Consider the following 15,702-nt stretch of genomic DNA (forward strand, 5'->3'; position numbering starts at 1 on the left):
TCCATTTACCCTGGAGCCATCTGTCCTGTGATCAGTTAATCTCCTAGTTAGACTTCCACTGGGCTTATGGTGGGATGAGGAAGTCCGACTTTGCCGTGATGCCTATGTTATTTCAAACTGTGGAAAGAAGTCTCCAGTTTTTCTTTGTGGCTTTTACTGGATTTAGTTTTCCCTTTATTCAAAGAGCCTTAGTGCTTTTAGAAACTTACCTCCCTTCTTTGAGGAGGGGGGAAGGTATATAAAGCAGAGAGAGAAGAGAGATATGCCCATCTCTTTTATGAATTATCTAAGAGAGGAAATAAATTATCTTCTACATTCCAGTGCTTAGTATCCTGCCATTGTGGGTAATGACACAGTCTTCTTTCTCCCTCGCTCACTAAAAAGTAAGATGAGGAGTTCTGGGGCTGTAGTCTGAAGGAAGCTGCCCAGTGAATTCAAAGGCTAAACCTCTCTAGTGATTCGAATCCCTCAGCATCTTCCTGATTGGAGGGAAATTCCAGGAAAAAATTTGTCTTGTCCCTCTACTCCACAGAACACCAATTTAACAGTGAGGACTCATAGCATTTCCAATAGGACAGAAGAGCACTGTCTTAAAGAGTTCTCAAGACTGTAACCCTTTAGGGATTGGTGCAGGATCATACTAGGTGTCATCCTGTTATATGCAGCAGTGCTATGCATCAGAGTTGAGTTGATAACATCTAATAACAACAACTTGCAGAGAACAGATTGCGCATCTTTCTCTAATGAAGGGTTTCAGCCATAGATCTTTAAGTTAGCAGCACAGCACTTAACCACTGCACCACTGGGGCTCTGCGTCCCTACAATGAGGTCTGGAAAAGTGCTCAATAACTATCAGATGAGGTAGTGAATCAGGATTATAATGGAGCAAAGGAAAAAGAATGAATGTAGGGGATTGGGAAAGAACATCATATTTGATCAAGGATCAAGAAAAGTTCCCCAAAGGGGAACTTTCTCCCTCTTGCACTACAGCAAGTCAAATTTCCGAACAGTGGAAAGGAGCTACATTATAAAATTGAAATTACAATAGTTTTCTTTTTAAATGGCTTACATATTAATAACAAATCATATGTTCTAAATTCCAGGCCAGTGGAATTTCTTTTTTAGCATGAGATTATTTTAGAGCAGATTATTAAAAAGACATTATTCAAATTATTATTCATCCCAGAAATATTATGAGTTATAAAGCTTTCCTCTGTAGGAGAAATATGTATACCAAATGCCCTTGGGTTACCTTGATCTTCAAAAACTGTGATCGTAAATCTCTGTGCTGTTCTACTTCACTTCGCACATGATTGCAAAAAGCCACAGAATACTGCCGACTGTAGTAGGGACTGAAGTTTTTGATAACAGCTTCAGTTTTGCCTGGAGAGGAGACAGAAAATCAGAATTTAAAAATTAGGATTAGAAGCCATAATGGCTATCAGTTGCAAGAGTGTGTTTCGCAGCCCCTGAAGAAAGTAAACTGAGTATGTGTGGAGTCCCTGGTAGATGCAAATAGTCGAAAGTGCTGAATTGCTAATCAAAAGGGCCATGGTTTGAAGGCATCAGTGGTGCCTTGGAAGGAAGTGCTCGCAGTCTTGTTTCCAAAAGTCAGCTATGGAAGAACGGATGGAGCACAGTTCTACTGACACATAGGGGGCTGTAGGGAGCTGGCATCAATTTGAAAGGAACTGGTAATAGTGGTGTGTTGGCCAAGTGGGGAGAACACAGGGATTGGAGCAAGAGAGGCAGGAACTAGAAATAATCTTTGAGTGTCACTAGAAACCATCAGTGCTTACTTTGAAGTGAGGGAATAGCAAAGAAAAGAAAGAAGAAGGAGGAAAAGGCAAAGACATGAAGTCTTCATGGCAGTCAAAGTACTTTTGACAAAGTTCTCTTCTACTGCTTACAAACTGGTCGTCCTCAGAATAATATATCAGCATGAATACAAATAAATCTGTAACAATCCAAAACATTTTAAAATATTTTCATGTCAACTGAGCAGATTTTCTGGTTTTCAAATTTGATGTTTTAGCCAACAGAGAAATATTAAAATACAACATGTTGGCAAGATCTGTACAGACCTACTATGCATGTAGGATTTCAAAGATAGCTGAAGGATTGTAATCATATGGATTAAAACAATCAATATGTGAATCCTAAATCCATAGCTACCAGCTCCTAGGCTTGTAGCTTCATAGCAAAAAACTCCTGTCTTGTAAAAAGGTTGTATATGGGAATGCTACACCTCAAGCATTTAGGCCTTGTGATGTGTATGAGTTAAAAGGCAATTCTTAGCTACTCAATAAAATGTTATTTATGGTTCATATTTATGGGCTTTAATAATTATAACTTGTAAGGTGCTATGAAGTCAACCAATAATAGATTTTGTAGAAATGCACATAAAAACTCCTATAATTTGGATTGTGTATGCTTTTACTTGGTTTTTTAATTTATACTATTACTATTAATCAGTATTTGTAATTTAATACTTTAATGTGCTCAGGTTTTATTAACCATCTAATTGGTTGTTATTTTATTAGCATTTATACAGCATATAAGCAGTAAAGGTTATACTCTTGTTTATAATTTTCTTGCTTAAGAATAGGGTATGTTTTGAAAAATCACATCATGAAAATGAGTTTCATTTCATTGGAATATATAAATGGTTAACTGAAAGTGCCCTTTAAAGTCAAGCACTCTCATACTTCATCCATCAAAATAATAGCATGCTTACTTCTGATGCTAATTTTTGCACTCTTGCAAGCACTTGTATTGAAATGAAAGAAGGAGTTTGACAGAGTTTCACAATGAGCCCTACAAACCTTTGAACCAGATTTCCTGATCCATCATCACTGAAGCTCCTCCAGGAAACTCTTGCATCTACTGAGGTGCTAGGATGCCACCACTCCCTCCCAAAGATGAGGAATATGCTTCTGACATTTGAATATCTGCATACGCTACAATCAGTACATTTCCCAGGGCATTGTTGGTTGTTGTTGTTATGTGCCATCGAGTTGCTTGTGACTCATAGTGACTATACCATGCTCTATCCTGTACCAATCTTATTGTCTCTGAAACACCTACTCCCATTACCCGAGTCACTAAATCAATCCATCTCATCCAGGGTCTTCCTCTCTTGCACTGTCTCTCCACCCTCCAAGCATGATGCCTCTCTCAAGGACTGGTTCCTCCTTGTAACAAGTCCAAAGTATGTCAGACAAAGCTTCAGAATCCTTGCCTTCAAAGATCAGCCTGGTTTCACCCTCTCTAGAATGAACCTGTTTGTTCTCCTAGCAGTCCATGGTATTCAATACTCCTCTCCAATACCACAGTTCAAAGGCATCAATTCTCTATCAACCCTAGTCATTGTCCAGCTTTCTAATGCATAGCAAGTAATTGCAAAGATTATGGCCTAGATCAGGCACACTTTAGTCTCTAGACTGACATCATCGCTCTTCAGTACTTTGGAGAGGTCTCTGACAGCAGACTTTCCCAATGCAATTCGTCTTTTTATTTCCTGGCTGCTGATACTAAGAGTGTTTATTGTAGAGCCAAGAATCTGAAGCTGTTAACAATCTCAATCTCTTCATCATCTATCATGATGCTTCCAATCAGCCCAGCGGTGAAAATCTTTATTTTCTTGATGTTGAACTTTAATCCATATTGAAGGCTGCAGTCCTTGATCTTCTGCAGCATGCCCTTCAGATCCTTCTCAGTTTTAGCAAGCAGGGTTGTGTCATCTGCGTTAACACAGATTGTTGATTAATCTTCCTCCAATTCTGATGTCACATTTCTCTTCATCTAGTCCAGCCTTCCAGATAATCTGTTCTGCATATAGACTGAAAAGGTATGGAGAGTGTACACATCCCTGGCATACACCTTTCCCAATTCTGAATCATGCAGTGTTTCCTTGCTCTGTTCTGATGACTGCCTCTTGGTCTAAGTATAGATTTTGCATAAGCACAATCAAGTGTTCTAGGATTCCTATTCTTCTAAACCACAGTTTGCTGTGATCCATACAGTCAATGCCTTTGCATAGTTAATGAAACACAGATAAACATTCGCCTGGTACTCTTTGCTTTCAGCCAAGATCCATCTAATACTAGCTATAACATCCCTAGTACCATGACCTAAACCCAGCCTGAACATCTGACAGTTCTCTGTTGATGTGTTGTTCCAGTCGTTTTTGTGTGTGTGTTTTTTAATAATTTTAATGAACATTTACAGAGGATTTGGATTTCCATTCATTCATTGTCCAGTCATTTTTTGGGTCATTTTCAACAGAATCTTGCTTGCATGTGATATTAATGATAATGTTCAATAATTTACTCACTCTGTCAGGTAACCTTTCTTTAGAATTGGAACATACATCTCTTCCAGTCAGTTGGTCAGGCAGTTGTCCTCCAGATTTCTTGACACAATTTAGTGAACACATCCAGGGCAATGTCTCTTTATTGAAATATGTTAATTGGTATGCCATCAATTCCTGGGGTCTTGTTTTTCAGCAATTTTTTCAGAGCAGATTGACCTTCTTCCTTCAACATCACAGGCTCTTGGTCATAATTGTTTCATGAAATTCTTCTCTGTCTGAAAATTTCTTTTGTTACAATGACTCTGTAAACTCTGTCCATCTTCCTTTAATGCTTTCTGGAGTTAATATTCTGCCCAAAGCATCATTAATTATTGCAACTCGATGCTTGGATTTGTTCTTCAGTTCCTTCCACTTAAAAAATGCTGAGCGAGTTTGATCCCTTTGATTTTCTGACTCCAGCTCTTTGCACATTTCATTAAAATACTGTCTTTCTGTGCTACCCCCTTTGAAATCTTCTGGTTATCTCCTTAAGTTCTTGATTTCTTCCCTTTGATTTGGCTTCTAGGTGCTCTAGTGCAATATTCAGAGTCTCTTTTGACATCCTTCTTGGTCTTTTCTTCCTCCTCTGTCTTTGTAATGACCTTTTGCATTCTTCCTGGATGATATTCGTGATATCCTCCCCACAGCTCATCTGGTCTTCACTCATTGGTGTTCAAGGCCTCAAACCTGTTCCTAAGATGGGTTTGAAATTCAGGTGGGATAGACTCAAGATCAAATTTTGGTTCCCGTGGACTAGATTTAATTTTCCTCAGCTTCAGTTTGACCTTGCATATGAGTAGTTGGTGGTCTGTTCCACAATCAGCACCCGACCTAGCTTTCACAGCTGATACTGAGCTCGCCAGAGATTCTTGCTACAGATATAATCGATTTGGGTAGCAGTTACAAAAGAAAAAATCATAGTTTTCCTGAGTAATTAACTTAGAAACTAGGTCAAAACATAAATAAAACCCTCAACAATATTTTTAGCTCTTTGGGAAAATAACTGAAAGCTATCTGGCCAGAGAGAGAAAGACCCTTGACAATGTAGATGGATTAATACAGTGACTGCAGTAATGGGTGTGTGTCAGAGGTGATGAGGATGGCACAGGATAGGACAGGGTTCAGATCTCTTGTTCATAGTGTCACTATGGATCAGAATCGACTTGATGGCACCTACCAACAACAACCCTCAAAAGATCTTAAAGAGCCCTGGTGACACAGTGGTTAAGTGCTCATCCATTAATAGAAGTTTGACAGTTTGAACATACCAGATGCTCTGTGAAAGAAAGAGAAGGCAGTCTGCCCACTTCGTGATCAAAGTTTTGGAAATCCAATATAGGATAGTTCTTGCTGTGTCCAACAGGGTCACTTTGAGTTGAAATCTACAATGGCTACCAGTTTTAAAACAAAATACGGGATCACCTGAAATAATGACCTTGAGAATGAGAACAAATCCAGGTGTTGCGACAATATATCACTATTAGTTACTGTTAGCTGAAGTCTCAAGTGAGACAGATGTGGATTCAATTCTCATCTCTACTACCTGCCAGCTTCTCAATCCTAGCTTCCTTCTACACTTTCAAAAACACTGTAAAATTGTACAAGTTCCTTAATCTGCTCTCTCTAAGCACTGTTGTTACATACCACAAAGTTGGAACAGAGTCATAATTGACCCTGTTGCAGGTTTTCAGAGGCTGTAAACTGTATGGGAGGAGACTGCCTCTCTTTCTCCTGTGGAGCAGCTGGTGGGTTCAAATCACAGGGCTTTGGGTTGGCAGCATAGCTCCTTATCATGAGGCAACCAGAGTTCCCTATCTCGTTCTTATTGTTAGGTGCCATCAAGTCAAGTATGACTCATAGCAAGCCCTTAAACAAAAGATCTGCACCCTGTCCTATCCTGTGCCATACTCTCACTTCTCGACACACAAGAGCCTGAGGTAGTCATCATGTTAATCCACCTGATTGAGGGTCTTCCTTTTCTTCAACAACCCTCCACTCTTCCCAGCACCACATCCTTCTCCAAGGAATAGACCTTCCAAGCAACAGGCCCAAAGTATGTGAGGTGAAGTCTCATCATTCTTGCCTTCGATAAGCACTCCAGCAGTACCCTCTAAGATATATCTGTTTGTTCTCTTGTCTGTTATTGAGATGTCAACGTTCAGTGCTCTTCTCCAACTCCACAGCTCAAAGGTGCCAATTCTTCTTCTATCATCCTTATTCATTGTCCACCTCTCAGATGCTTAGTAAGTGATTGGAAAGACTACGGTAGTCCTCCAACTGACATCACTACTCAATAATTAGTAGAGGTTCCTCGCAGCAGATTTCCCCAGTGCAATGTATCTCTTTATTTCCTGACTTTAGGTACCAAGAATATAATTGTGGATCCAAGCAAAATGAAGTTGTTGACAGTTTAAATCTCCTCTCCATTCATCACGATGTTCCCTGTAGGTTCAATGGTAAGAATCTTTTGTTCTCTTTACACTGAGATGCAATCCATACCAAGGGCTACATTCCTTTATCTTTGGCAATAGTGCTTCAAGTCTTCCTCAGCTGTTTTGTTTTAATTAAAATTTGGGTGCAAACTGTTTGGGCACATTTTTAATTTGCTAACAATCAAGCGTAAGCTGATTAGTCTTTGTGATTTAGTTAACAATCAGCAGTAGGCTGGAAGCCTCTTGTTTATGCAATCAGGACCTGGGGGGGGGGTGTCTTTGTATTTAAAAGTTGGTTGGGCCCTGCCTGAGAGTCGTCTTCTTGGAGCAGTTAGATTCTGGAGGGTAAGTTGTTTTGATTTACTTGAAAGCAGGTGTAAACTGGGCATTTTTTAATTTTGTTAATAAGATGATTGGCCATTGTGATTTTGTTAGCAATCAGTTGTGAGCTGGAATCCTCTTGTTTAAGCAATTAGGACCTTCTGGGCAGGCCTTTGTATTTAAAAGTCAGCTGGGCACACAGTCCTGGAGAGAACATCATTCTAAGTGATACAGCACTTGTCTGCCAATTTGCTGTGCTAAGATAACTTGTGGTTGCTGTGATTCTGAAAGCTGTGCCACTGGTGTGCCCCTATATTAGCATTTACAAAAGGGAAGAAGAACTAAAAAGCTCCACAGTTCTCAATTCTAAACAAGAAGATAGTTAAAGCTAAGGAAGGTGAAGGGAACACCTAGGGCTGACACTCATATCTGAGAGAATGTTTGGAAAGAAACCAAACTTTGCTTTGTGAGGCAGAGCATGATTCTGGGAAGTGGTTAGAATTTAGGGTGAATCAATCAATACAGCAGAAGCTGAATCCAAACTGGCATCATATACTCACACCTAATGAAAACTGGCACAAATTACCAAGGTCCAAATGCTAGAATTTGTACCCATCTTCAGGACCAAGTCTTGAAAGCCATGAGAGGCACACACCTTTGTCACAGAAATACCATCTGCTGCATTCTAGTCTGACATATTTTCACTTATGTGTTGCTACCAGATGATGTAAAAATCCTTTGTAAAAACCTTCAGTGGTTTTCTACAGCCTAGAAAGGCAACTCCAACCTCACAGCTCAGCATCAATGGCTCTTGGTCTGGCACCAACTGTCCTTTTCATTTTCCCGTGACTTTGCTCTGCTTTTCACCTCTAAAATGGTGGGGAAAGCCCACTTTTAGGCCCTTCACACCCAGGGGAAAATACCAACCTATAGAACTTTGTCAGATCTCTCTAGCTGCTTACAATCTCACCCTTTTTTGTATTCTTCCAAAATCGTGTATCACTTTTGCTACAGCTGTTTAAATACATCTTATCCTTCAAGAATGTATTTATATACTCGGCAAATATTTGCTTCATGAATAAAAGAATTACTGTCTAAATACCTAAGAGTAAAACAAATTACACGTTCATTATTATAATGAAATCCATGCCAGTTCACCAAGAAATGGAAAAGATATGGTTTTCAACTTGAATATTTATAATTGTAAATATATACTCTCAAAGCTCAACTCATATTTGTTAAAAGGAAAAAATTGAACTCTTGCAAGTTAATTCCTTTAATGATTGTAGATAAATTATTGATAGGACTTTTAAAATGCCTGTCTTTATTTTTTTAAATTTTTCACTGGCAAATCTGAGATCACAGAAAGTATATAAAATCTAGGTTAAATGGACATGAAGTATAAAGAACCTAAGAGATTTGTAATTTTATCTTTTTTTTACATTCTACAAAGTTGCTGGTTATCCTCTCAGTCCTGCAGAAGCTCAATTCAAATCTATTCTTTATCACTAGTTCTCTTCCTTGAGAGATAGTATATAAGTCAATTAGTCCCAGTTCCCTAATCATTCACACTGTCAACACATATCTAATTCAAAGTCATCTGTGAAATACACAATTATTCTTATTTCAATTTCTTTAAGGAAATAAGCTCATAAGTATAAAAATCTATTTAAAACATTATTTTTGCTATATTTACTCCAAGACATTCTTCAATTATGTTTTTAAATGGTTGAAATTACTATGTTCTGTATCCAGGTTTATTTAGTTATCATTTCATCTTTGGTTTCCCCTACACCATTAAAAAAGAAATTCCAATTCTCAGTTCTTACAGGGAGAAAAATCAAGCATTTGAAAATATTTTTAAATACAAAGTGGTTATTACTAGGAACTAGGGCAAGTCTATGATGGGATTAGGACTTTGGCACAATGTGATAAAATGCTGAGGTTTGCAGGTGAAGATTAATTTTTTTTGAAGATTAATTTTGAGAACCAGATGTTGCTGCTGTTAAATGTTGTCTTGTCAGCTGAAACCCATGACAACCCATGTTCAAAAGCATGAAATGATTTACCACCCTTAGCACACTTACCATTCCGATCTAGGATGTGCATATTCTTGCACTATTTTAGAAAATGTTTTATTATGATCCATAAGATTTTAATTGGCTGATTTTTAGAAGTAGACAACAAACCTTCCTTTCTAGTCTGCCTTCATCTGGAAGCTCCACTAAAGACTGGCCACCATGAGTGACCTTGCTAATATCTGAACTGCTAGTCGCATAGCTCCCAGCAATACAGCAACACACAAGCCATGACAATGCAGCAACTGGACAGATGGATGGTGGAGAACCAGAGGAGGCACAATAAAAAGTAGAATGTTTTTAATATTTACAAAATACACCTTTAAACTGCTTATTTTATCCCCAGAGTTTCTCAGTTATAGATGTTTAAAAGTTTCAGTGAATTATGACATCAGCAATATAATCTTACATTGCTAAATACTATCGCTTTATACCTTAGGGTGAAGAAATCAGAAATCCCAATTCACAATACAAAGGTGTAAAAAGCTAATTACACAGAACAATGCCCAAGGACTCCTCTTCTTTCAGTAAATGCCTTTGAGAATGGAAAGAAATTGAATTATCCATAATTGAACTAAAGATGTGCTTTTTCTTTAAGGACATTCATTATTGGTGCTAGAGTGACAGGCTTTTAAACAGATGCTAAGAGAAAGTATATGCTCTTGCTTATGCTTCCTGAAATATTATGCTGTCAACCAATTCTTTTTGGTACAATGACTCCATCTATTCCCTACATCTTCTTTTGAAATATTTATTTTTGAAATCTTTTAAATCTTTCAATAAGTACCTTATGAACAAAAACACCAGGACATGCTCATCAATATGTGTCAGGAAATTTGGAAGACAGTTACCTGGACAACTGACTAGAAAAGATGCATATTTGTCCCCATTCTCAAAAAAGGTGATCTAATAGAATGAAAATTATAAAATGGTATCGTTTATATCAGATGCAAGTAAAATATTGCTGAAGATCATCCAAAAATAGCTAGAATAGTACTTGATAGAGAACTTCAAGAAGTTCATGCTGGGTTTAAAACAGTCCATGGCACCAGAAGTATCATTGCCTATGTCAGAGGGATCTTGGTTGAAAGTAAATATCGAAAGAATGTCTACTTGTGTTTTATTGACTACATAAAAGCATTTGACTGTGTGTTTCATAAAAATTATGGCTAACATTGAGAAGAATGAGAATTACAGAACATTTAACTGTGCTTATGAGAAAACCTACACTTAGACCAAGAAGCTGTTGTATGAACAGAACAAAGGAACACTTGCACGGTTTAATATCAAGAAAGGCATGTGTCAGGGTTGTCCCTTTTCTCCATAACTGTTCAAGCTGTATGCTGAGTATGTCATTCAGGAAGCTTGGCTTTATAAAGAAGGAGATGGTATCAGGATTGGAGGAAGACTCATCAATAACCTTTGATGAGATGTTATACAGATGACACAAACTTGCTTGCTTCAAGTGAGGAGGACTTGAAACACTTGTTGCAATATGGATTACATCTCAACATGAAGAAAATAAAAAGTCTCACCACTGGGCCAATAGGCAACATCATGACAAGTGGTAAAAACAGTGATGTTGTCAGTTATTTCATCTTGCTTAGATCCACAATCAACACTGTTGGTATCAGCAGTCAAGAAACCAAGAGTACTGGGAAAATCAAAATAGCAAATAAATCAAATAGCATTGGGAAAGTCCCTGTCCAGGAACATGCTTAAGTACTGAAGAACAAAGATGTCAGTTTAAAGACTAAGGTGTGCCTGATTCAAGCCATGGTCTTTTTCATCACCTGCTATGTACCAAGAGTTAGACAGTGAATAAGGATGACAGTAGAAAGATCAATGTCCTTGAGTTGAGGTGTTGGGGAAGAATGCTGAGTGCCGCATGTACTATCAAAAGAACAAACAAATATGTCTTGGGGAAAGTGCAGCCAGAGTGCTTCTTAGAGTCAAAGATGGTGAATCTTTGTCTCACATACTTTGGGCATATTATTAGGAGAGGAAAAGGACATCATGCTTGGAAAGGTGAAAGGTCTTCAGAAAAGAGGAAAACTGACAGTGATTTGAATATATTAGAGAAGATAAGGATGGCACAAGATAGGACAGAGTTGAGATCTGTTATTCATAGGGTCACTGTGAATTATACGCAACTTGATGGCACCACCAACAACTGGAGAATGTAGAAATTCTTTATGTTTACTCTCGATGCCAGCAATTCTTTGACTTTTACTTTATGGAAACTTCATTTAAGAGTTAAAAAGAACACACATATCAACCAACTTCAGTTAGTTCTTTGTGAGTTATTTAAGATATTAATCCACAGAAGAGGAATACACAAACACTTAGGTTCCCACGAGTTTATTTTAAATACATCAAAGTCATACCAAGACCCTTCCAGGACACAAAAAGTACCTGAATAGAAAACAGGCATGTTTTATGAACAAACAATAGAACAGTTTCCTGCTTTGCAAACTACTCCAAAACACTCTGAGTTTAACTTGCAGAGCACTTGCCCTCAAACTATTAAGAGATTTCTGAGCTTTTTCTAGGCTCTGTCCAAAACCCAGGCCTGGAGCCTTTAATATTGACCCAAAAGATAGCTCATCAGGATATTCAAAATACCAACACGTTCTCAAGAGAGGCTCCAATAAGGAGCCTTCACTAAGGCTGACAGTGAAAACCCACTGAGAGGCACCTCAGAAAACAAGCCTTTCAATAACGTGTTTCTGCAAAGTCACAGCCTTTGAATGTCCTATAGAGTAGTTCTACTTCACAAAATGGGATGATCATGTGTTGGAAACAACTCAATGGCAAGAGACAAAGAGTAACAAGGATCCAGGCCCCAGCTCCTAGATGAAGAGAAATAAAAACAATGTCTTCTACACACGATCAACAAAATCCCACTGCCACTGATTTAACTCCAACTCATGGTAACCCTGCATTAGGTTTGCTGTTGTTGTTAAGTGCCGCCCAGTTGCAGGCAACTCATAGGGACCATATGAAGGACAGTCCTCAACGCTTGTGTGTCTTTCATCCTTTCTCCAGGTTCATAGGGTTTCCGGAGCCAAGCTATTATGGAAGTGGATGCCACTCCTCCTTCCAAGCATTAGGTTTAGATGAAGTATATATAACATGACCCAAAATGTCAATGGCACTTAACAACAATAACATAGAAAGAGCTCTGTTGGCCTCGTGGACAGAAAGTGAGGCTACCAAGCCAAAGGTGGGTGATTTTAATCTGCAGCCCTCATGTATGGTTTTAATTGGTTTTGGTCAAATATGCTTCTAAGTGGTACAGCACTGGCCTGTGCATTGCTGTACAGAGGTAACTTGTGGTTGCTGCGATGCTGAACACCGGGACTCTGATGTGTTAAATGCTATAATGGTTACCCATGGTGGACAGTGTTTGGTGGAGCTCCCTGATTAAAACAAGTCTGGAAGCGGGAGTGGCATCCACTTCCGAAATAGCTTGCTTCCAAAAACCCTATGAACTTGGAGAAATGATGAAAGTTATATAAGTGTTCAGGTTTTCATTCATAGGGTTGCTATGAGTCATCTACGACTTGACAGCACTTAACAACAACAACAAATTTAACAGGAGCTCTGTGATGGTGGAGTCCATAAAGAGTTGGGCTGCTAACTAAAGGTGATCAGTTTAAATCCATCAGTAGCTCAGTGGAAGAAAATGTACAATCTCCTCCTGTGTAATTTTATAGCCTCTGATAACCTGCTGGAGGGTCAGCTAGGAATTAGTTCCCACCGGCTGGCAAAGAGTTGCACTGTGGAAATGCATCGGGAAGACCACAACAACTTTCTCCTGCAGAGTGACCAGTGGGTTTCAACAGCCAACCTTTCAACGTTAGCAGCCCAAGAGTTAACCTACTATGCCACCAGGGCTCTACATAGACCACAGCCAATGAAGTAAATTAAGATTCCCATCTACACTGAGAAGAGTGGGAGGAGATTTTAAGGGAGAATAATGGCTATGGGGGCACTGTCTTCCTTGTAAAGGTTTGTGGAATGATTTGGAAAAGGGCAGAAAAAGATTTATGAGAATGGCTGCACAATTTGAAAGTGTAATTAATGCCACTGCATTGCTCATGTAGAAAGTGCTTAGTGATTTTGATATACATCTTTTCACCACACTTATATAAGAGAGCTGGAAAAAAAGAATAGTGGGAAGATAAACCATCACTTTTGTGTCACAATCCACACTACCTTATTTTATAGACTAATAAAATTCCCATAACACTCAGCAATTCCAAAGAACAGATCTCTAGAACGACAAGAAGCTTTCAAGACTGGTCCCCTTTTTTTATAGAGGAAGAATTCAATAGTTTTTTAGAAAAATATTTCTGCTAGAATATTTATGCACACATCTTTCTTTAGTCATAATTAGATGGAAGCTAACTTTACATTTTCTTCCATTTTATCAGGGGAAAGTGTTTGGAGATATCAGTGATTATTTCACCATTACCTCACAGCATGCTTCCCATTTTCTCACAACACATTCAATGAAAATAAATCTTGTTTATTGTGGCACTTTTTGAAGCTGTACAGTATCCTCCCTGAAGACTGGTTGCCTTTTTCTTTATAAAAAGGAGAGGGAAGAGTGTGGAAAATAAGTGAGCCACTGTGATGCAGCTGCCTTTTCAGAAAGCAATCCATGAACTTTGACTTCAAGAGGGATAATTCATCTGCCCATTAGAGAGCCTGTTTGGGTTTTGGAGGAAAAGTATCTATTACTGAAATTTTAAAAAGCAAAGAATGAGTTTCTCTTTACTCTTTTCGAGAGTAATTACAGTCATTAAATTTTTTTTCTGCACATATTTTCTTAGACGCTCTCAGATGGTTCCAAAATACTGAATACTGAAATATTCTTTGCTTGCAAACTGCAACCATACAAATGAACAACACACCATGCACATTAAAAGAAATTGGGCCAGACTTAAAATAAACCAGGCAACAAGCATAGGAATTGTAATAATTCCCCTACCAACACAAGAGTGGCTCTGATGTCCCTCTGTTTCTCTTTCTTTTCTTATAGCCTCTCCTTTTTAATTCTACTCCTCAGCATATGAAAATTGACTTGTTTAAAAATACATTGTCTTTTCTTTCAGTACATTATGATATCATTTTGTGGAAGGAAAGCATTGCTAGAGAACTACATGTGCTTTTGTTTTGTTAGTCTGGGTAGATGAGCACCAGGAAGTTAACTTGACTAGAAAATGGAACATAATATAGTTATACATAGAAAGGACCAAGATAAACATAGCTATTCAATACATCTTTCTATAGGTACAGTGATTTAAAATGTATGTGTATATATACAAACACACACTGTTGTTGTTCTTCTTGTTGTTGTGTATAGTAGAGTCCTAACCGACCCATAGCTGACCCCTCCAGCGGGTTTTCAGAGGCTGTTAACCACAGAGAAGAGATCACCCATCCTTCTCCAATGGAGCAGCTGGTGGATTCAAACCGCATGCCTTCAGAATTACAGCACAGCTCCTTGCCACTAGGCCATATCAAGTTGATAAAATACTAGTGAAAAGGAAATTCAGCATGGTCTAACTTAGTCTCACAAGAATTTAAGAATCGTCAAAATGGTTCACTCTCCATTCTTTCTGGCCTTGGAACCTGAGACAGGACAATATTAGTAAGAATACACTGCACTTGCTAGTAACCATTTTCTTTAAAACAACCTAGACATCCCCAACAATAAAAGCTGACTGAGAACAGCTAACAGTCTAATTTGACTTTTTTTTTAAAAAAAATCTAATTTTGTCAATCACCGGATCAGCTACGTAAAAAGCTCCTCAGTAATACAGTATATTTGTAAAAGGAATCACAAATTCTTATACTTAATTCTCTGGCAATAGGGACAAAACCAAACTCTTCCCAAGCTTCATATTGTACTCAGTTCTTTGCAGTCAGTTCTTTATGGTTACTTGTTATTGTCCTTGTTAAGTGCCATCGAGTCGTTTGCGACTCACAGAGACCCTATGTACAAGAGCTCTAAATGTTGTTCTATCCTGTGCCAGCCTAGCCATCTCAAACACACTTATTCCCATCGCTCCAGTCACAGAATGGATCCATCTCACCAAGGTCTTCCTCTCCTTCGCTTCCCCTCCACTCTGCCAAACACGATGTCCCTCTCCAAGGACCAGTCCCTCCTTGCAACATGCCCAAAATATGTCAGACGAAGCTTCAGAATCCTTGACTCCAAGGAGCATTCTGACTTCACCTTCTCCAGGACAAACCTGTTTGTTCTCCTAGCAGTTGATGGTATGTATATTCAACACTCTTCTCCAGCACCACAGCTCAAAGGCATCAGTTCTCTTTCTATCAACCCTATTCCTTGTCCAACTCTCTGATGCATAGTACGTAATTGTGAAGACTATAGCCCAGATCAGGTGCACCTTAGTCTCTAGCCTGACACTGTTGCTCTTCAGTACTCTTGAGAGGTCCCACACAGCTGACTTACCCAATGCAATTTGACTCTTGATTTCCT

General features: G+C 38.6%; 1 protein-coding gene across 1 annotated transcript in view; it reads right to left on the reverse strand.

The window, feature by feature from the left end:
* Positions 1-9,216, reverse strand: part of FAM129A (family with sequence similarity 129, member A) — a 156,956-nt gene extending 147,740 nt beyond the window's left edge. The window contains exons 1-2 of the mRNA XM_006903193.1: positions 9,195-9,216; positions 1,253-1,383 (exon numbers count right to left, since the gene is read on the reverse strand). Coding sequence (XP_006903255.1) covers positions 1,253-1,383; positions 9,195-9,216 — 153 coding nt within the window. The remainder of the gene's footprint in view (positions 1-1,252; positions 1,384-9,194) is intronic.
* Positions 9,217-15,702: the final 6,486 nt, after the last annotated feature.

Source organism: Elephantulus edwardii, unplaced genomic scaffold (assembly GCF_000299155.1).
Source record: "Elephantulus edwardii isolate Elephantulus edwardi_28Jun2011 unplaced genomic scaffold, EleEdw1.0 scaffold00532, whole genome shotgun sequence".
In the NCBI taxonomy this organism is placed as follows: domain Eukaryota; kingdom Metazoa; phylum Chordata; class Mammalia; order Macroscelidea; family Macroscelididae; genus Elephantulus; species Elephantulus edwardii.